Genomic DNA, 21,885 nt, shown 5'->3' on the forward strand with positions numbered 1-21,885 from the left:
TAACAGTTTCTACAGAATGTTAAAAAATGACCATCCAATTAGAAAAATGAGGAGGAACAAAAGGGTTCTGGAGAAAGCTCATAAATAAGAAATAAACTAGAGGAAATAAACAGCATAAACAGGAAATGCACATAGCAAAAGAAATATAAATGGTCAAAATAAGTTGTTAAAAGTTCAAAATCCTTTGTAAAGAACATATAATTACAATATAGAAGCAAATTATTCTTCTCTTATCCAACCAGCAAAGATTTTTAAAACCAGACTACAGAATGCTAATCTTCACGGAAGTTGAAAGGAATGAAAAAAATGTGCAGGGCAGTTTGAAAAGAAGAATCAGAAGCCCTAAAAGATTTCACACTTCTGCCTCAGCAATTCTACATGTAGGGATCTTTTCTAAAGAAATCCTGTTAAGTGACAGAAAAATCTAGCAACAATGACTCCAGCATCATTGTGTATAAGAGCAACAGAGAAGATTGGGGGACATCTCTATGCCCAACAATAGGGGATTGATTAAACAAATCATGGAGCATCTATACAATAAAGTACAGAGCAACTTAAATCAACGTCATAGAGGGGCGCCTGGGTGGCTCAGTGGGTTAAGCCTCTGCCTTCGGCTCAGGTCATGATCCTGGAGTCCTGGGATCGAGCCCCGCATCAGGTTCTCTGCTCAGCGGAGAGCCTGCTTCCCCCTCTCTCTCTGCCTGCCTCTTTGCCTACTTGTGATTTCTCTCTCTCTGTCAAATACATAAATAAAATCTTTAAAAAAAATCAACATCACAGAAGTACATTTATTACACAAGCCACTTTACGATCACGGAAAGAGGGTCATGCTACTAAGTGAAAATGAAACACCAGCTGGCTCAGAGCAGTATGTACAGCATTTAAAGAAAAAACATAAACATGCATAAGACCTGTTTGGAAAAATATACAACCAACTGTTAAAAATTACTTCTAGACCGTGGAATTACTGGAAATTTTTAGTATTGCTTGCCCTTTCTATTTTCTAATGTTCTCCAGTGGATGTGTATTAGCTGTGTAATTAAGAAAACTATTTTATGTTAAAAAGTAACCTCCCTTTCCTGCCCACCTCAAAGACAACCCAATGCTTACTGAACTCATTCATGTTTCAGCTCTGATCTTGAGATGCAGCTCAGCTTGGGACCTCCCTCACACACAGACCCACAATCTCCCTCCCATCTTTTCTTCCTTTCCATCCCTGAGGATGTAGCCCAAGTGTGGTGCTCATGTTCCCAGGCCTAGACCTCCTGGTGGTCTTCCTATTCCCTGTTTCTACAGATCCTAAACCTTATATGTCTTCATTATAATAGTCCTCTGCTCAAGAAATATCAATAGCTCCCCATTTCTTAAGGGACATGTTTCAAACGTCTTAGCTTGACATCCACTGTTCCAAGCTTCTTTCAGTCTTGTTTCTGCTACTCTGCAAAGGAAACCAGAAAAAAAATCCCCCAGTTCAAGACGCATCAAATGCACTCCTGCTACTTCACCTTGACTCAGTTCCATTAACGTGCACCCCAGCTTCTTCAAATCCCATCCATCCTTCTAGGCTAAGATTGGGGCTTACCACCCCTGCTTACCAGGAAGGCTTCCTTGATTTTCTTATGGTGATGGCTACCTTTTCCAAACCCCTCTGGTATCTCATTTGCTCAGGTTTTCATCTGACAAATACCACTTGAGCCCCCACCTTGTGCCAGGCACTGTGCTGATGACTGGAAAACCAAAGGTTCTAATTTCTATGCCTTCTATGCCTTGGAGCTCATTGTCGCACATGGAGACAGACATTGAGTAAATAAATAATCACACCACTGGCTATATCCAGCAACGGACAGTGAAAGTGCCAGGCAGGCAAACAAAGGTGATGAGAGATTAAATGGAGGAGTCCTGATCGAGATCAGGGCCCAGGAAGGCCTTGGAGCGTCGGGGTCGGGGGAAGCGATATGTAAGCTGAGGATCCTAAGCAGATCTGATTTTATAAACACGATTAAACGTGCATTTCAAGAGGCGCACTCTGCCTACAAAGCAGAAAAGTGATTGCAGGAAGCAAGTGGGGCAGCAGGGTGATGGGATCAGGCACTGCCGAAATTAGCCCAGCGGGGAGCCCACCTTAGACCAAACGGTGGCAGTGGAGATGGAGGGAAGGGGACTGGCAGGACTTGGGTCAGACTGCACGAGAGGGGAAGGAAGAGACAGATATACGGGATGGTCCCAGGGTTTTTCTGGTTGCAGCACCTAGATGGACTCTGGTACCACGTGTTACCTCCCACCACAGAGCCAGCCCTCAGGAGCCGAGCTGACTCTGAGCCCAGGGTGAGAGGATGGCAAACCAGGGCCAGTTCAGGAAGGAGGAGAACTGACCCAGGAACATGAAAGAGTTGGGTGGAAGGTAGCCTTCTCCTGTGGGAAAGGCAGGAGCTCCTGGCTCAGGCAGGACTCACATGGACTCAAAGCCAGTAACCCAGGTGGGAGGAAGGAGAGGAGGCTTGGTGCAAATTGCAGGATGAGCCTGGAGATAAGTGGCCCAGCTGGCGGAACGGGCAAAGACTGGGGCTAAACGTCAACACTCAAGTGCTCGTGCGGGCGAGCTTGAGAATATTTATTGGTAATTGACAGAAGTGGTTAGAGGGTGGCGTGATCGTAGATAGGTCTGTAACCAATCAGCAGGAAAGCTCAGTTCCTGTTGCTATGTTTGCATCCAGGCAGAACTGTATTATGAGCAGGCTAAGAGGATACCATGAGAAACCTGCTTATATGCATTGGGTTTATCTGTCATCCCCCCTCTGCTTCATGGATGAGAGCGAGAGAGCTATGGAGCAAGAAATTGTCACTTGCCTCATGCTATGGGTCCCAAGAGAACTCTCCGTAGCCCTGAAAGGGAGAGATAAGCATACACAGGCCGTAGAGAGATTGTCACTTGGAGAGAAAATCTTAAATGGGGAACAATAGCAGGAGAAATAGTAACCATAGCAAAGAGAAGAGCTAACAGTTAATAACTGCTTGCGAAACACTTGCGTTCACTGCCTCGTTTCATCCTCCAACACACCTATTTGATGGGTTTTCATATCATTCCCATTTTCCACATGAGGAAATGGGTCCAGAGAGGTAAGGAAACTTCGTCAAAAACACCCACATAGTGAGGACAGAGGCAGGTTTCATGTCACGGGCTGCCTGAGGCCAAAAGCAGTCTCTTAAACATGACTTTTCACTGATCTGCTCTGTCTCCCAGATGGCCACTCACCCACAGCCTCCTTGGGAAAGATCAGCCATCTAAGTCCTCTCCCTCCGGGGTGGAGAGAGAGACTGGACCCACCATCCTCAACCAACTGGATACTGGGCACTGCTCTGGGACTTCAGGGAAAGGGATGGAGGAACAGAGAGGGGACAGATGCCATTCAACACTTTGTATCATTCTCCCCGATGCTTTGGGACTAAGAGTACTTTGAAGGCCAAAACTGTCTCATCCTTGTTGGAGTCCTAGCCAAGGATAGAGAAAAAGATAGGGAGGAGGCGATGGGCTATGGTGCTCTGGGAGCAAGTTCACCAATGTGACCTTCAGACTGGGCAGCACAGAGGTGCTTGTTGACCATGTGGAGGGATCCAGGTGAAGGGAAGTGGCTCCAGGTCTGGAGAGGCCATGTGCTTAGGGAAGACAACAGAGGCTGGAAGTCCTTACCTCACCACGTAAGAGTTTAGCGTCCCATGCATGCCCCAGCCTAGCCTCTCCCCTGTGTGACCCCTGGACCACATCTCCCAGGGCCCACAGATTGTAAGAGGCCAGACCATCTCCCGTGAGTGCTCAGATCATCTCCTGGCTATCTGAGAGACCAGTGGACAGAGGAGAAGGAAAACAGCTTTAAAAACCATCAGGTATGGCCCAAAGCTTTAAGGCAGTGCTTTAACTACTGTGAAGGTTAATATCGTAGCTCTCCTTCTGAAAATCATGGGGAGGGGTAAGAAGGTAAACGTCTGGGGATCAGTGAAGTTACATCCTCTGTTCAGATTGTGTAACTACGTGTCCACAGCAGAAGGACTGTGCCACCATCAAAGGTGATGCGGGCTCAAATCCTCGCACCTCAGCGATTTGCAACTTGGAGGAATGAATGCTTTTATTTATTTATTTATTTATTAAAGTTTCTATCTCATTATTTGATAGAGAGAGAGAGAGCATGAGCCAGGGAGCGGGGGGAGATGGGGTGGAGCAGAGCGGAGGGGAAGCAGACTCCCTGCTGAGCAAGGAGTCCATGGGGCTTGATCCCAGGACCCTGGGATCATGACCCAAGCCAAAGGCAGATGGTTACCAACTGAGCCACCCGGGTTCCCTGAGGAATGACTGCTCTTAGAAAGAGGAGTGGCTGGGGGGAGGAGGGAGCCGTTGGCTGAATGGAGGCTCTGGCCCAACACCAGTCACATATCTCCAAATAGTCAGGGGCTGGCTTCCCAGTGGGGCTTATACACCTGACTGGCTTGCAGGGCACGGAACCACCCCTCCACCCCTGCCTCAGCATAATACCAAGGAAATCAGCAACATTCATGACAGATCTGTTTTCACACCAAGGTGTTTAGATACAGATCTGTTTTCACACATACAAGGTGTTTAGATACAGAGCATCTAAACACCTTGTTGTTTCACAACAAGGTGTTTAGATGCTATAGTGATTAGCATCCGCTTCGTCAGGAAACACCAAGCTCTGGAAACACCATCAGGCTTCTGTTGTTCAGTTACTTGGTTTCCTGCCACTTAGAAACCTTGTTGAGTTTCTGTGGGTTGATAGTAATAAAAACAATAATATTTACTGAATATTTACTGCATTCCAGGCACTATTCTAAGGCTTTATCTGTATTAATTTGTGTAATCTTCATAATAACCCTACATGGTAGATATTAGTATCCACATTTTATAGTCGAGGAAACAGATTCAGAGGGCTGAAGCAAGTTGTTTGGGGTCCCACAGCCACAAAGTGGTAGAGCCAGGATCTGAAGGCAGGCGCTCTGTCTCTCGAGCCTGCACACTTAGCCCCCGGGTCTCTCACAGCATGGAAGGCGGTGCTGTTCTGGGACTCAACTTAATCCACGCACTTTTTGCGCATGACGGGTTCTTCCAGGGCCACAGGATTATTGCAAGATCTCACATTTATTGAGGGATTCCATTTGCTCCCAAGCTTGGGTGCAGACCCAGCAGGCTGGGGAGGAGCCTGCCCAGGCTGGTTCGTGGCTGGACAGTCCCAGAGAAGCAGTGAGAAGCAGAAGGTCCCGAACTGACCACAGGAGGTGCTGCTGAATGGGACAACCTGCTGGCCTGCCCACACCCTGCTTCTATCAATCAGCAGCATCTTCTTGCTGAGGAGGCCATGCCCAGCCCTGAGCTTGGTGGGTGCCCTGCAGACCCAGGGTTGCTGTGGATGCCTCTGTGGTTCAGCTCCTGCCCTTCTCTCTGTCTCACTGGACAGAGGATTAAAGGATTTGCTGCCAACATACGTGCCACTCCCAAAGGAGGGTGTGGGACACTGGTCACTGCAGGACTGGCAAAGAGAAGGAAGAGAACAATGGGCTCCACTGATGTCTGAGTCAGGGTTCCATGTTAGACGATACCATGGAGGACTTTGTGTTCGAAACCTGAGCTCCGTCTACAAAGACAACGCCAGAAGTCACAGGACCATCAACGTCAGGCAGAAGGTCTGGACATGAAGCTCAGTTTCCCCATGGGCAAAATGTGAACTGCCACAGCTGCCTGTTTACTCCTGGGCTGGGTAAAGATCTATGGGGTGGCGTTCCTGCTATCACTCAGCTCTTGGATCATGCTCATCCCAAAGGGGCCAACGTGTTGTTCCCCTTCCAGGCCTCTCCTCCCCCAGACGCTGCCTGCCCCTATGTGAGTCTTGACCGCTGCTGGGACCGCTGGATTCTGTTGGGCATCTGCAGACCACACTGGCTCTGCTTGCTTGAGTTGCTGTGTCTCTGTATGACACTTACTCAGGGGCCAAGACCCTGCATCTCCTCCCCAACCCAGCCCTGGCCCATCCACCTTCACCTATGTTTTTTGGTCTTTAGTGAGCTCTAACTCACACACCATAACATTCATCCTTCAAGTACCTGGGAGACACTGTTTGCCAATAATTTTCAGGTCTGAATTTAAGAATCTCTAACATGAACTCAATTGTTCCTCTATTACAAGAATTCGAGTTCCTCTACAGTGTGTCAACAAGGAGCTCAGGAAGGAGTTGTTGAGCACTTGCTTGGTGCTCTAATGATGGATATGTCGGTCACTGAGCACATTCCCGAGGCCGAAGCTATGCAAAGCACTTGACAAACATGGAATCATTTAACCCTTTCAGCAAACCCTGAATGGGGAACGTTAGCCATTCTTTCCAAGTGAGGAAATGGAGGCTCAGAGAGGCTAAGTAACTTACTCCAGGTCACAAAGCCCTGCACGGGCAGCAGATTTTGAATCTAGGTCCATCAGGTGTCAAAGCCTGTGCTCTTAACCGCCTCAGGCCCTGCCCAAGTGCACTTCAGGGGTGACAGATTAGAAAGAGAGATGAGCCAGATGCCACTCCTGCCTGGGGAAGTGGGAAAATAAACGTCCATTTCCATACAGCCCTGAAATATTTCGACTCTGTCAGATCAGCACCTGCCTATCAGCAAGGACACCAGAACAGGCAGGAATGAAAATAAAGTTGTAAATACCGGCTGCCCTCCCCTGAGCCAGATGTGACTGAACAAGGTTCCAGATGATTCCAGCCGCAAGCTGTCAGGTCACCCCCTATCCTGACTGCCGCCCCAATCACCACCACCTGCAAACCTTCCCAGCAGAGGCTCAGACACTGCAGAGCAGAGACAAAAAAATGGTCGTCATTCTATACCACTGAGTGTGGGTGGTTTTTCACACAGGCATCCAAAGACCAGGGAGCAAACAGTGAGGGACAGCAGCCTTTGGAGAAATGCACCAACCCCCTATTGTATGGGCAAGAAATTCTACGAGACTTTCTGGAAGCTTTGCAGAGGTTCTGGTGGGTGCAAAACTCCACCAATAAAAGCAGCTACTTCAATTCACTTCCTTCGTTGGACTTCCTCCTTCCCTCTTCTACTCTTCCCGCTTCTTGGGATCACCTCTCAAACCATCGACACGCAAGTTCTTGTCTGAGGAATCCGGCTACAACTCACCACAGGCAAGTGGTTTATTCCCACTCCCATTCTGCAGATGAGAAGACTGGAGAGGTGAAGTGACTTGCTCAAGGCCATACATGGAGTAAAAAGGATAAGGACCCAGGCCTTCTGGTCCTGAACCCAGCTAAAGAATTGTGGGTGATGGGGCATCTGGGTGGCTCAGTGGTTAAAGCCTCTGCCTTCGGCTCAGGTTATGATCTCAGGGTCCTGGGATCGAGTCCTGCATCGGGCTCTCTGCTCAGCGGGGAGCCTGCCTCCTCCTCCTCTCTCTTTCTCTGCCTGCCTCTCTGCCTACTTGTGATCTGTCTGTCAAAAAAAAAAAAAAAAAATCTTAAAAAAAAAAAAGAATTGTGGGTGAGAGCAAACAGGCAGGAGAAGCTCTTAAAAGCTTTGCAAAGACTGCTTTCAGAGACATGGCACTTGGGAGGATGTCTTATAATTCACTGTCATTTGAAGCCTTGGCCGCACTTACAGTATCAGATGAAAAACAAAACGGCAGAGCTGCAGACTGCCAGGCAGAGACTGTGCCCAGAAAGACCAGTGTACCTCACCAGCCCCAGGCCAGGAGGGCTGCACACATTCACTCCCACTCCACCAGCATCTGATTTGAAAAGCATCTCTTTTTACAGCATGAAGTAGATTGCTTATTAGTAAATTTGAATGTTCTAGTTTAAAACTTGCTTCAAAGGTCCACTTGAAGGTGTTCTTTCAAGTTTCTAGAAAACCTGTTTGTAAAGAACCTACATATATAGCAGGCACTGTTTTAAGCACTCTAATCTATCAGGAATCATCCTCATTTATAAACAAGGACACTAAAGCACAGAGAACTGAAGTGTCTCGCCCAAGGCCACACAGAATGTAAACAGCAGAGGAAATTATAAAAATCGCAAACAGTAAAATGTTAAAAAAAAAAAAAAGGTTTTAAAAATGGTAAAAGTGGTGAAATAGTAAATAGTAAAACTGTAAATGGTGAAACACTTACCAGTCTGGTCAGCCTCTGAGAGGCTGAGCTGGAAGCAAAGGTCATAGAACCACAGAACACTAAGTAGGAAGGAGCCAGGCGCATACATTCAAATGCCCACAGGGTGTCAAGCGGGCACAGGACAAGACAGCTGATGGACGTGGACCAGGAGAACCAGTTCCCTCGGCCTGTCGGTTTACAACCCTAACAAGTCTAACCACTTATCCTGCAGATGAGCAACAGAGACCCAGAGAGGAGGCGATCTGTCCAAGGTAACACAGCTCCACGAGGCCAGGACCAGATCCAAGCCTCTCCTCCCTGAACTGTGTCTGCAGCATAACACACTGGCCCCCACTCAAGAAAGGGCAGGTAGGAGGTGTTTTAGATTCAGAGTCCTGAAGCCCTCCTTCTTGGCAGAGGAGCCAGAAGTTAGGACTTGACTTCCATAGGATGACAGGCTGCCCTGAACATTTGGTTTAAATGTGGAACCAGGAAATGCAGTGTTCCCCCTGAGCCGTGAGGCATGTCCTTCCACTGAGATCTCAGTGCCCTGGTGAACTGCTTTTTGTCCTTCTAGAAGGCTTTTCCTAGCTCAGGGAATTCCCAGAAGCAGGGACAGACTGAGAGGTGACCTTTTCCCCAGGTCTCCCTTGCCATCGCCCTCTGCTGGCCATTCTTAGAATGAGCACAGCTGGAGGAGAGGCCCGGGCAGCAGGAAGATCAAGGATGGCCAAGGAACATGCCTGGAGAGGGCCGAAACCAAGCTCCCAAGATCCTCTACTCCCCAGCCCAGCCGGCCCATTGCATCCTGTGGGTGAAGAGTCACAGCACACACATGCCCTGGTTATCTAGCATTTTCTACAAAATTATTGGACAAAAAGGAGGCTTCAAGAGGCAAACCTGCCATCCGGTTATTCCACAAGGTTGAGCCTGGGAGCTGGGAGGGCTCTCTCAGACAGCCCTATGTCTCTTTCACCTGGATTTTCAGCACCCCACATACCAGAGGCCTCGGTCCATCTCTCAACAGACTGATGGCTTCCAGAGTCCAGGCCCCAGCTGCCCACATGGCTGCCCAGAGGCCCCAGCACACAACTGGTAGAGTCCAGGATCTGAAAGGTTCATCGGATGGTTGATTCAACCCCTTTAGCCCCATCCCGGTTTTCACAGCCTCGGTGTCTGTCTTTTCCAGGCAAGGCCACCCACCATTCCAACAGTGCTCCAGAGATCTCTCCCTGGTCATGGGCTGGGTCCCATGACGAATTGAGAAACCTCAGTTGGGACATGCTACCCGCTGACGTTCTCTCAAATGACCCAGGAACCAATATTCCTGCCCCCCGCCCCCCCTCAGAAGCCCCACCAGGTACAGCAATAGGTGTGTATTCTGGAAGACTGTTCCTGCAGGGTAAGACCAGGCCCCTCAAGCCTGGCTTGAACTTCAACCTTCACAAGATTCTCAGGTCTCACAGCCTCTGGGTCCTCCTGCCTCCTAGTGACCTGGTGTTCCCCAGACTTCGGCCAATTCTGATCTGTCCGACCCCCAACTTTGCCCATAGCCCTACAGGAAAGACCCAGATCATTATAGGACCATCTATCTCACCAATTCATTCTCAGAGAATTTTCCCATACATCATGAAACTTCCCATAATTACTGTCCCCAATTTAGAGATGAGGGAACTGAGTCTAGCAGAGGTCTCCAGACAGTGAAGAAGTTGGGGCACCGGCCACGGCGCTCCCCCAGACCCGGCCGGCCACAGCACGGGGAGAGGAGGGAGGCCGCGCTCTCCGCTCGGTCTGTTCATCTCCGCGGGCCGCCGGCCCCGGGCTAGGAGGGGTGAGGCGGGCCTCCCAGCCCATCCTCGCCTGGGTCCCGGCCGGAGCTCGCCGTACTCGTGAGCTCCGCGGAACCTGCGACCGGGCCCCGGCGGCGCTGCTGCCCGGAGCGCGCGGGCACGGAGGCCACGCCCCTCGGGACACCCGAGCCGGCTGGTGGCTCCGAGAAGGGAGCCGCGGCACCCGGGCCGAATGTGCGCCAGAAAGACCCGCGCGTCCCGGCGCCGCTTCCTGAGGGATTAGAGCACCTGCCGGCTTCCATCTCCGCGACCCCCAGGCCGGGACCGCGCTGAGGGGGCTATCGGGAACTTTGCGGCAACTCGCGTCACTCGCATTCTCCCTCAGCTACCACCTTCCCTGTGCCCGCCGCGCAGCTTTTCGGGTTTTGTTCTTCTCTTCCCAAGAGCAGGCGCGAGATCTCGGGAAACTTTGCGCACAACTTGCAAATGCCGGGAGCCCGGAGCCAGGGCTCCCTCGGAGCCCGGGAGCGGCGCGCCCTGCCCCGCGCCTCCGGCGGCCACTCGAGCGGAGCACCTGGCTGTCAGGCGGCCCGGGCGCCCACCCTCTTCCGCCTGGGGAACGCTCCCGAGGCTGCCACCCGGGGCGCGCCGCAGGCCCGCGGCCGGGACGTCCCAGCCGGAGTGGCATTGTCTTCCCGGGGAGCCGGGGAACCTCGGGGGAGGGAGGGAGATCCGCCCCACAGACGGCAGCGCAGGCTTGCCCACCACTCATTTGCATTTCAAAGGCAAACTTCTGCCGGACTTCCCCGGCGGCGGCTGCGGCACCTACCGGCTTTGCAAGGGTCGTGGTAATGCTCCAGCTGCTGCTCCGCGCCCTCCTCGCCTTCCAGCGCCGAATAGTCCGGGGCGGCGTCCGAGAGCTCCGCGAGCCCCCCGGCGCCGCGGGGTAGCGGCGCTAGCAGCAGCAGGAGGAGAGGCGGCAACAGTGGCACCGGGACCCCGAGAGCAGTCGCCCGGGGCATGGTTGAGAGGGGCCGACGGAGCCCGAGTGAGCTGCGTGTCCGGGAAGCTCCTCTCGGGTCAGGGACCGCGCGCTAGGGGCAGGTCGGTGGCGGCGCGGCGATTACGCACGGCTGCCGCGCATGGCTCGGGCGCGGGGCGAGCAGAGCGCGGCGCCGCGGTCCGCGTCGTGGCGCCCAGGAAGCCGCGGCTCGGAGCTACTTGCCCGGCGGCCGAGGCTGCAGCGGCTGCGACTGTGGCGGTGGTGGCGGTGGTTGGAGCAGTGGCCGCTCCGCCCCTCTCCACCCGGGCTGGACCACACAGCCCTCGCCAGGGGCCCCGGGCAGCCAATCACTCGGGCGCCCGAGGCGAGGCCCCTCCTCTTCCCGGCACCTCCGCAACTTCGGAGGAAGGGGAGCTAGGTGAAGATGCTCCCGGCAAGGACCGGGGGCCCGCAGGGCTCCCACCGAGTCGAGGGCGCCCTTCTCCGGGCGCCTCCTCTGCCTCCGGCCCCCGGGAACGCTGCTCCTGAAGATCAAGGCTGTAGATCAAGGACTTCCCGCCTTGTTTTGTCGGCATGACTCACTTTACAACTCCCTGATGCACACGTGGGCGAAGGCAGGCGGCAGCGGTTGTGGCTCCGAGCTCAGCACCAGGAGCCCGGTGTGAGCGGTCCGCGTCGTTACCAACTGGCTCTGTGCTTTCGGACAATCGTTTCTCCGTAGGAATGAAGTTAATCTTCTCGCTGGTAGCTTTCAGCTCAGAAAAAATAAAAGATTACGATTCTCTCAGCTTTCTCAATATCCCTCGTCTAGCCATAAAGGACGATTGTGCCAGCACCCACCTCACCCAACCTAGTGGCTGGTGATACGAGTGCCTTAGGGGAAGAATTATTTAAAATGACAGATTTCCCCTCTTGGTGACCCTGTCCTTCAGCAAAACTGTTTTAAGATGCTTCATTCAGGCAAAAAGATTGACAAATGAACAGCTATATGTGCTATTTGTGTTAAATTACAGACATGTTTTTATTAAATAAGCCACTCACCAGTAACTTGACGGAATAAAAATGACCAATTTCTGAAGTCTGGTTATTTTTTGCCAATTAAAAACATATGCCCAAATAATTTAGAAGAATAATCAAGAGATATTTGAAACCCACTCCCACGTTGTACCTTAAATGTAAAAATTGTCAGAACTGAGCCATTTTGACTTATAGACATAAAAAGTTCTATTACCGTGAGGCATTTCAAAGACCTTTTTATGCAAGCAAAATTACCCTAATCAAGAAGTAAAACACATCAATGTGTAGAGATTTTTCAGCATCCCACCCAGTAGAATCTTTTTTCCTTTAAACTGCAAGCAAAAAATGAACTAAACTTGCTTTTAGGTTTCCACATGACTTCACGGCCACTAATGACAAACTAGAGTTGGGCTTTATATACAAGACTCTAATTTCTTGGATTATGGTAATGTCCTATCTATTAACTAGGATAACAAGTCCTTCAAACCAGTAAAGGTTTAAAACAACTACTGGAAGGTCGTGTCGGGGTATCTTATCTTCACCCTTAGAAAGAAATCCAAGTTGACCCTGTTTCATCATCAAATGGGCACATACAGAATGGAGCCAGATTGGGCAAGAAGATCTGATTTGGAACTCCTAAGTAGGAGAAAGAAGTCTGGGGGTAGTGGATGCCACCAAATGGCAGGGAAGAGGCCAAGGGGCCATTAAACAGGCAATAGGTGTGGGAAGGGGTTGAATGGCATTTCTGCCTGAATGCTGGAAGGAGTCAAACCCAACGCCATCATTCCCTGCACTGAACCCAGTGAAGGTCACCACCTGTCAGTAGGCAAGTCCACAAAGTCAACATCTAAAAAGCCTAACAAACTTCTGTGACACTTCCAGGTCTCCAGATGGCACTAGGTAAACAGCCAACTGGCTTCCTCATTAGCAGGGAATTCCTCTAGAAAGTAGGACATTATAGGAGACCTCCTGTATAAGCCCTGAGTTTGTGAGCCTTTGTTGCCTCTAATCTCCACCTGGTGAGTAGCTGCCAGGTCTTCTCACCAACAGTCTTTGTCCAAATATTTTAAAGACAGTGGTGCTCCTGAATGAGCAAGCTGCACAGTTTTATGTCAGAAGCCTTGTTTTCATGTTACTTTGGCTCTCCATCAACAAATAGCAACAAACATTTGGATTATAGTATTGAGAGGTTAGATAGGAACAACTGAAAAGGGATGGTTAATCATTTTTATCGGTTCTACAATTACTGATTTCACACACTACTTTTATATTGAACCCTAATCTTGACCCATATAATTTTTTAAATATGTATTTTTAAATTTAAATCCCATGGGAATACTAGAGGTAGATTTAGAGTAAAAGGCTTTATGCTCTAAAGCGGCTCAGCATAGTCCCATTACATCCATAATTATTCATAATTTTTGTGGTTTCCTCCCCCATAGCTCATGGGCCTGTGGAAAAACTGCCAAGTGGCTACAAGCTTCCCCCCACCCCTCCCATTTGGTCAGATGTCTATCCATCTACTTCCATATACCCAGAGCAGCCCGGTTCTCTTGCAGCAGCTCTCAAACCCCTGCACAACCCCTAAGTTTTATCCCCAGCTACTCCACACAGGCCACTTTCTCCTCATTTTGCCATTCCAGACCACTACACATCATCACATTTCCTCCAGGGTAGGGAGAAGAACCTCTAGAATAAAGCAGGCACTCCTATCTGCTGGCTCATTCCTTTGTTTATGTTACCACTGAGAAGGCACTTTGAGTTCCTTAGAGAAGGTTATTAAAAATATTTGTTATAATCTTTGAACAGCTGTTCAAAACCCTTTGTAGCTCTTCTCCAAAACCTTTGTCGGAGCTCCTCCAACACACTGCACCTCACTATCTACTGTCAGGCCTTCCTTCCACACTTCCAGTCTTGGCTCCTTCCACCTCTGTCCACTCTACACTCTTGTTGCATTAAACACCTTGCCATCACCCTAACAGAGCCTTGCTGCTTCACACCTCATGTTTCTGCTGGGTACAACTTGATAACCACACAGCCTGCATCCTCATGCCAACACCTACCATAACCCTCAAGCTGACCACACTTATGACACTTACCTATGTATGTATGTTCTACTCCACTCACCTATAACCAACCAACTCCCAACTTGGAACCAAGTTCCAATATGGAACCTTCCATATTTCACTCTCTAGACTCTCCCTTCCCATCAATGACCTTCAAGGTTAAGTACCATAATCTTAGTGGCTTAGACTGAGCCACTTAGAATAATCATGACATTGGCCAGTTAAAATGACTTACATCCAACTTCTCCATACAACCATTTCTTCCACTTTGTAAATTTGAAACTTTTATCGCCTTAAACATGCAAAGTTTTGAAAATGATTTAAATACATTTGTAGACCATATTAGCACTAGCTCCACGCTCCTACTGGAGGCACAGTCCCCCTCGTTCTAACGTTAAACTGTAGATTAACAGTTTAAGGAAACAGTTCTCACTTTGAAATCCAAAAGCTGGCTATATAACAGAGTCCCTCAGACTCTTAATTTTCCATCCACACAGAAACTGTCCATTAGAGATCAAAAGTAATCCACGTTTGTACTAAGTGAAACTGTTTGGCCAACAGGAATTGTCAAGTATTTGTATTGACCGAGGCAGCTAATAAGATCAGGGGAGAACTGAGAAGGTTGACAAGGACTGAAATAACTAGTTAAAGCAGGAGATGAAAAAGAGAAGTACCAAGAGACTTGGGGAAATTACTGATTTTGATGTAGCACAATAAAAATAACCCCTTCTGGGGGCACCGGGTGGCTCAGTTGGTTAAGCGGCTGCCTTCAGCTCGGGTCATGATTCCAGGGTCCTGGGATCGAGCCCCACAAACCTCAACAGAAAGCCTGCTTCTCTCTCTCCCCCTCTCCCTGATGCTCTGTTTACTTGTGCTCTCTAACTCTGTCAAATAAATAAAATATTAAAAAACAATAACAACAACAAAAACCCCTTCTTTTGGTATAGAACACTAATTTTCAATGAGATCTTTCCCTATATTATCTGCTCCACAGGCTAGAGTTGTGGTATCCGCATTTCACAGTGAGAGTGGTCAAGAGGACCCTAATCTCATCTTGATTCTCTCCGGCCTAAAATAATATACTCTTTGGCTGCTCTAACTTCTTTCCTAGAATATGTAGTAGTCTATCCTATCAGCTTCACAGAAGGGTTGTGAGGGAACATGGGTGGCACTACTTTGACTAGACAATGTAGGATCAATCATAACGACAGGCCGGGGGATAGAGGGGTTTGAGTGTAGGAGTCAGAGCTTGTACACAGAAATCGAAAGAATGATAATAGAAGAGAAAAATATTCTTGTAAAGACAAACCTTATACACTGTACCATTCTTTCAACTTTCTGTATATTTTTTTTTTTCCAAAATAAGCAGTTGGGTCAAAAATCGAATCTTAATTTTTAAATCCTTCATTTCAGGGGTCAGCAAACTATAGCGCATTGGCCGTTATTGTTATTGTTCGACAGTCAATCTGTACATCCAATAGCAAACAGCCATGTTCGCTGGTTTATGTCCTATCTACTTCTGCCACTGTGCTACAGTGTTAGAGCAGTTCCATCTGGCCCTCAATGCCTCAAATATTTCCTACCTGCCCTTCACAGCAAAAGTTTGCAGGTTTCTGTTTAACTGTGAAATGCTATCAGTAATCACTTCATATGCATACCAGTAATAATGGGTGACTCCTTAGGCCTGGTTCACTTGTTTCAAAAAGGAAAGAAATAAAGCATCCAAGGAAAGTACATTTAACTTTTTATTATTTTAAAAATCCAACTTCAGTTAGATTAACAGTCTAGATTAGAACCTCAAATGTATTTGATACAGTATATACTGGATATCTATTACTAAAAAGCCAGTTGGAATACGACCTACACAAACCAAAGGTGGGTACAAAATGGAAGTAGTCATCAATCAGTAACAGTTTCCCTCCCACTGGTAACGACTGCCCGTGCTCTGTGGGGATTTATAGGTTCAAATATGACACAGACGAAAAGCCCACATGGGACTGCTTTTCTGCGTATACTCTCCTGTCCTTCAAAACAGAATTCCATGTTATTTTTTCCTTGCCTGAATATCTTACTTCAAACATTTGTAACTTTCAAATGCCCTAAACTGAGGAACTGGGGTAAACACATAAAATACTGCCTTGTCCGTCAATTATCTGCACGCCTAGTTCACCCTCACAACAGTTTGTTTCCATCTCCTGATACAGTAAAATAAAAACTTAAATTTTTACTTTTGTCTTTGCACAATTCCGCCTACAGCTCCAATAAGAATGTCAACTCAGACGGCATTCAGAAAAGGCTCCTAAGAGAGAACTGGAATTACTCCTCATACTGAATTTAAACCTTATAAAATTTCTGCAGCTTTATGTTCACTTTCTGATCTACCCCACCTCTAAATGTAGTCTATTTCTGTAGACACTTCCAAACAATCTTTATAAATTTTCACTGCTCTGATCTCTTTAACATCTTGATTGCGAAAATACAGCTTCATAGCCATGGAATTTTTATGAAGACATTAAACATTAATGAGTACTTGCATTTTCATACGTCACTGCTCCTATTTATTACATGTTCCAATGAATCAATAGACTGAAGCACTAAGACATGCTGAAACCTAAACTTAAAACCCGGATGGTACTGCAGTGTATAGATTGCAAATAGGCTTTTCTTTCCCAGAATTTATATACAGAAGCCCTTCGGTATGCAGCTTTTCCTGAAAAAATTACATTAATAGATTTCTTTTCTTTTTTACATTTGTAAAAATTCAAGGAAATTACTTAAAGGAATATTATTTGCAAGACATTTGGCAGAAGGTGGTTTGTAAACATTTAGGAAACACAAGCTTTAACAAACTGAATACAATTTGTAGGTAAATCCTAAATAAACTGGATTTTGGAAAAACTAGAATTTGCAGCAACCACCCTTATAAAGAGATTTGTCCACTATCAACGAAAAACACCCAATCATACCATTCATTAGGTTCAGATATCAGCACAGTATAATGAATTCTAAAAGGATGGGGCTTGATTCGTGGTCAAACTTAGTACAAATTAGGAGCCCAACATGATATACCAAAGAATGCTTTACCATAGTTCCAGCCATTCCATTTCCACTTTATCCTATCCTTGAACTAGGATAGATGAATAATGATGCCAGTTAGTACTGTAGCTAAATTTTAAGAGAAGCATGCTTACTGATAAAAGGAGAAAGTTTATCCTTAGTTTTTGGTAATGTTCAAAGCATCAGTTGATAAGCTGAGCAAGTAATGTTAACAAATGGAAGACAGACACACAGCATTAAAGGAGTGGAAGAACCTCACCCTTTAACTAACTTAAATATTTTATTTTACTACTCTATAACCCAGAGCTAGGGAGCTAAACTGTTTGTGGATTAGGTCTTCTTCAAGACACACACATGGCCAGCCCCTCCATGAAGGCATAAATCAATATATATTTTCTAAAGCACTTTCAAGGCAATTTATATTAATTTTAATGACACAACATATTTGGAAATTAGAAAACTTTTGTTCACTGAGGATTCCAAAGGACTTGAAATAGAACTCAATTTAGTAAAAGGAATTGGTATATCCGAAAGCACCTGAAGCACTCATTTTTTAAAACCCTTACCTTACCTGCAAGATTCATGAGAAACATATTTCATTTTACTAAGACAAAAGTTTGCTGCCCAACTGATACTCCATTAGATAGACTATATGTTGTAATTACTTTACATGTAGTTAAAAAGTTACATTACATAAGCCACTAAATATTGACATTCAGTTTCTTGTAAGATCTTAAAGGCAGGTGAGAAGGAAGAGAAAATGGAAGAGCCAGCAGACTGCATTTAATACAACATTTTGGCTTGAAGAAGGATTTACCTACAGCTTCTGATCAAACTCCTGTTTGTTCATGTCAGCCATACTTAAGTGGTAAGAAATCAAGCTTTTCACTCTTTATAGTCCTTATATACCACATTATAGGACACAGAGTCAACTTATAGAAACATATTTTTGTAATGAAAACAGCTTATTTAACTATAAATGGCATGAGTTTCACATTAAAGTTTAAATACAGCGGTTTTGAGTCTTTCTAAAAATACCAATATACAGTATTGTTTTAGGTGGTCATTTGCATAGCAAACTATTAAACTAGAAACTCAATGGTTCTAGGAAAACTTCACATTATGGATAGCTCCAGAAAGATGTATTCAAAACTAAATCACTTCTCTTAGAAAACTGTAACCTTTACTTGCTCATCCAATAGCAAGGTAACCACTTTTACCCCATCCCCACTTGACACGGTCCACCAACCTGAACAGATTTTGTGCCACAATGTAATTCGAAAGGCTTATCATTTACTTTGTTACTCTACTGGATAATCTAGATGTAAGCAAGTCTGGAGATTCTAAGGTGTGGGTCTCCTGTATTAGAAAAACATAGTTTACAGTATATTTAAAAAATTGCATTCAGTAATATTGCCTTTTGAAAAGATACCTTCAAATTGCAAACACATCTATTTTCACAAAACAATTTGGTCAGGAAAGTTTATTTTAACATTCTAAAGCAGTAATGCTTTAGATGTTTATACTTAAGTGCCCCAGACAGGATTAACAAAATTAAATGTTTCTAAATTACAAATTTAGCTCCTGTAGGAGACTCAGAAAAGAAACAGAAGAAAACAATCCCCCTCCCAAAGAAGTATGACACACACATTTTGAAGAAACCCCAATGTTTCATGCAGTGGTAGGCAAGATGTAAAAAGCCACCCAAATTCACACATTTCTACACCAATCATCATCAGAAAAAAGTACTCCGTAGTCAATCTGTACATCCAAATGCATTTGAGAATCTACACCTACGTTACATTATTTAATGTTATATACATTTATTACCCACCCCCTTGTTTTTAATAATTTCTTATGTAAAACCTTCATTCAAACCCAAAAAAGATGTAAGACTAACTTGGGGGAAGGAAAAAGATAATCACTTTAGACATTCAGTTAAAATGTAGTTTATCTAAATCTCAAAATGTTTAATAAAAACAAATATCTTCTCCATTTAACACTTTGCTTTCTAACTGTACAGTAAATTGCATTGTAGAGAGTACACCTCTATCTTCAGACTGTATCTTCTTTGGATGGAATTAAGATGGAACTGAATAGTTTTAAGATAAATAAATGGAAAGTTGGTCCAACTAAGATGACAGCAGATATATTACATGCAGGATTTTAATATTTTTTAATTCTCTCTTTTTTTAAAAAAGGATGCAGTTGGATTGGGGGGAAAAAAAACAGGTCAAAAAGAACCCAGATTCAATATATAAAAATGTCCCACAATAGGTTGACGATGGCAGTAAAAATAAGAGAAAAAAGTAATCTTTCTGGAACATCATTTTTCAATAACGTAGAAACACTAAGTGCCAGGAAGATTCTATTCATGTAATTTTAGCATCCAAGTTTCCCTCTATTTATTTTATTGGAACAAATGCTTTAAATAAACTATTTGTCCTCTTCACTGAAGAGAGCTGGTCTATTTCATCTTTAATAAGCTAGTTTTTGGGAAGATTAGCCATGTAACTGTAGTAATGCCTACTGCATAAAATCCAAGCATTTGCTGTGAACAGTTGGAGAAAGCAGTCAGTAAGAACCTAGGATCAATGGAAATAGATGTTACTTTAAGCCATCCACGAAAGAGAGACCCACAGAGTACCCAGTGTGAAAGCCCAAATCTCTTCTTGCGCTTTTTTTTTTTTTTTTTTGCTGTGCAAGTTCCACCCCTATGAAAGAGAAATTGATCCGAAGTTCCAGGTTTTCTTGGGTCTCTAGTCAATTTTCACATTAGTATAGATTTTTCGGACAAAGGCACTTGTTCCCATGTAACCAATTGCTCCTGCAAAGATAAAATAAAATGTTTTGAAACTAATACATATAAGGCAATATCCATCATTTACAAATACTAAATGCTCTCTGCTCTGGAAAGTTACTCTTTTTTCAAGATAACATCTTTTATGTGAGTGTTTGCTCTAAACTTGCTACACTGTATCATTTGTTTTGCAAACCACTTATTACTGTCATATACCAAGTTAGACTTGATGTGATATTTTTAGAATTAGGTATCAGTTACTACATGTATAATAACTATACAAATTAAAATACATCACTTACAAAGCAAGAGTAATTTGATAATGACAAAAAATTGTTAAATGAAAAAACATGTATTTTAAAAATTTGAGCATAAATTACTCTAGGTCATTTAAACCATTTTAACATGTTCCCCAAATCATATGATACCTAATGGAAGTAAGATGTGATGGGATTCTCTCAGAAAAGGACTGAGAACCATGATGCAATGGCATTTGAAGCTCTAAAGAGGCATTTTCTGGCAGAATTTTTATCTTTAAATTGTAGAAGCTCTGTGGTTGGTAAAAAGGAAGACATATTTGAGGAAATGGATGAGAGAGACAGCTCAGTACGTCAGGAGTTGTGAAATGTTTTGAATAATTAGCCTCAAATGAGGCTCAGAACACCAGAAAGTGAGGAATTTGTCTGTTTTGTTAAATTGGGTATTTACTTTCTATACCCTAGAGAGTACTTGGCACACGATAAGGTACTCAATAAATAGTTGCTGAGTGTATTAATGAACTGGATAGCTCTTCACTGCAAATTATACTAAGGAATCCTCAGAACAAGATAGTCAATCAAGTCAAAGAGAAGATTCTCCATTGGATTTAGAAATTTACTATCCGAGCCTAAAAGTAAATCTTCCATAAGTTAATAATGATACACACACACACACACCCCTAATTAGTCACCTTTTGAACTAACTTCTATTCACCTAACTGGTGTATACAAGGAAAGAAAGAAGTCTACTCTGCCTTTCCTATATATGAAGTGTACCTCAAGGTACCAAATAGTTGATGAAAAGAAGTTTATCCTTATGGAAGCACTCCAGAAATATAAAAGGAACAACAGAATTTGAATATTATAACCACCAAAGCATTATCTGAATGAGGCAATAATTAACAATGGCTGCTAACTTCACAGAGAGAATCAGTAACTCCTGATAAGTTTACAAACCCCTATTAAGTACTGTTGGACAAGTATTCCTGAGTATGATTAGGCCTATAGCTCTAACTACCCCTTTACAGGAAATATGGGGAGAAACACATGGAGAAACATTAAATGACACCTCAGGAAAATTCAGAGTGTGGGAAACTCTATAGAAATTAAAACAAACAAACAAAAACTCAAATTTCTTACAGAAATTGTAAGGGAAAAGAGAGGAAACATCAGTAGACTAAAAGAGTCCTAAGAAACATTTTAACCAGGGGGCTGTGTGGCTCAGCTGGTTAAGCGTCCGACTCTTGATCAGGATCAAGCCCCATGTTGGGCTCCACAATGGGCATGGAGCCTACTCTAAAAACAAACAAAAAACAGAAAACAAAACCCAACATTTTAACCAAGCAATGCATGGACTTTAATTAGATCCTGATGCAAACAAACTCTAATTAAAAAGACATGGAAATTGGTAGGGTAAATGTGAATACTAACTGAATATTTGAACATACAAAGGAATTAGATACATGTATATACTGAAATATAGTTATTATATATCATTACAAATATTATTATGTAAGTATATAATTATTACATAACTATATTATAGTTATTATACATGTACACACACATATATATGTACCGAAATATTTACAGTTAAAAAAGACTCATATGATTCATATGAGAATAAAAAGAGGGATGAGATGGGATTATGAATAAGACAAGATTGGCCATGTGTTGATAATTACTGGTATTAGGTGGTACATGGGGACTCAGTATATATACATATTTTTCATTTTATATATACATCCATATATA

The 21,885-nt window shown here is 44.8% G+C and overlaps 2 protein-coding genes across 2 annotated transcripts in view; both read right to left on the minus strand.

Annotated features, from left to right (window-relative positions):
* The window catches only part of TLL2 (tolloid like 2), a 118,410-nt gene extending 107,218 nt beyond the window's left edge, over positions 1–11,192 (minus strand). The window contains exon 1 of the mRNA XM_047703544.1: positions 10,760–11,192. Within this exon, the coding sequence (XP_047559500.1) occupies positions 10,760–10,952 (193 nt within the window). The 5' untranslated portion in view covers positions 10,953–11,192. The remainder of the gene's footprint in view (positions 1–10,759) is intronic.
* Positions 11,193–15,748: 4,556 nt separating this feature from the next.
* The window catches only part of TM9SF3 (transmembrane 9 superfamily member 3), a 70,509-nt gene continuing 64,372 nt past the window's right edge, over positions 15,749–21,885 (minus strand). Inside the window, exon 15 of the mRNA XM_047701999.1 lies at positions 15,749–19,900. Within this exon, the coding sequence (XP_047557955.1) occupies positions 19,833–19,900 (68 nt within the window). The 3' untranslated portion in view covers positions 15,749–19,832. The remainder of the gene's footprint in view (positions 19,901–21,885) is intronic.

The sequence above is a fragment of the Lutra lutra genome, chromosome 14 (genome assembly GCF_902655055.1).
Source record: "Lutra lutra chromosome 14, mLutLut1.2, whole genome shotgun sequence".
Lineage (NCBI taxonomy): Eukaryota > Metazoa > Chordata > Mammalia > Carnivora > Mustelidae > Lutra > Lutra lutra.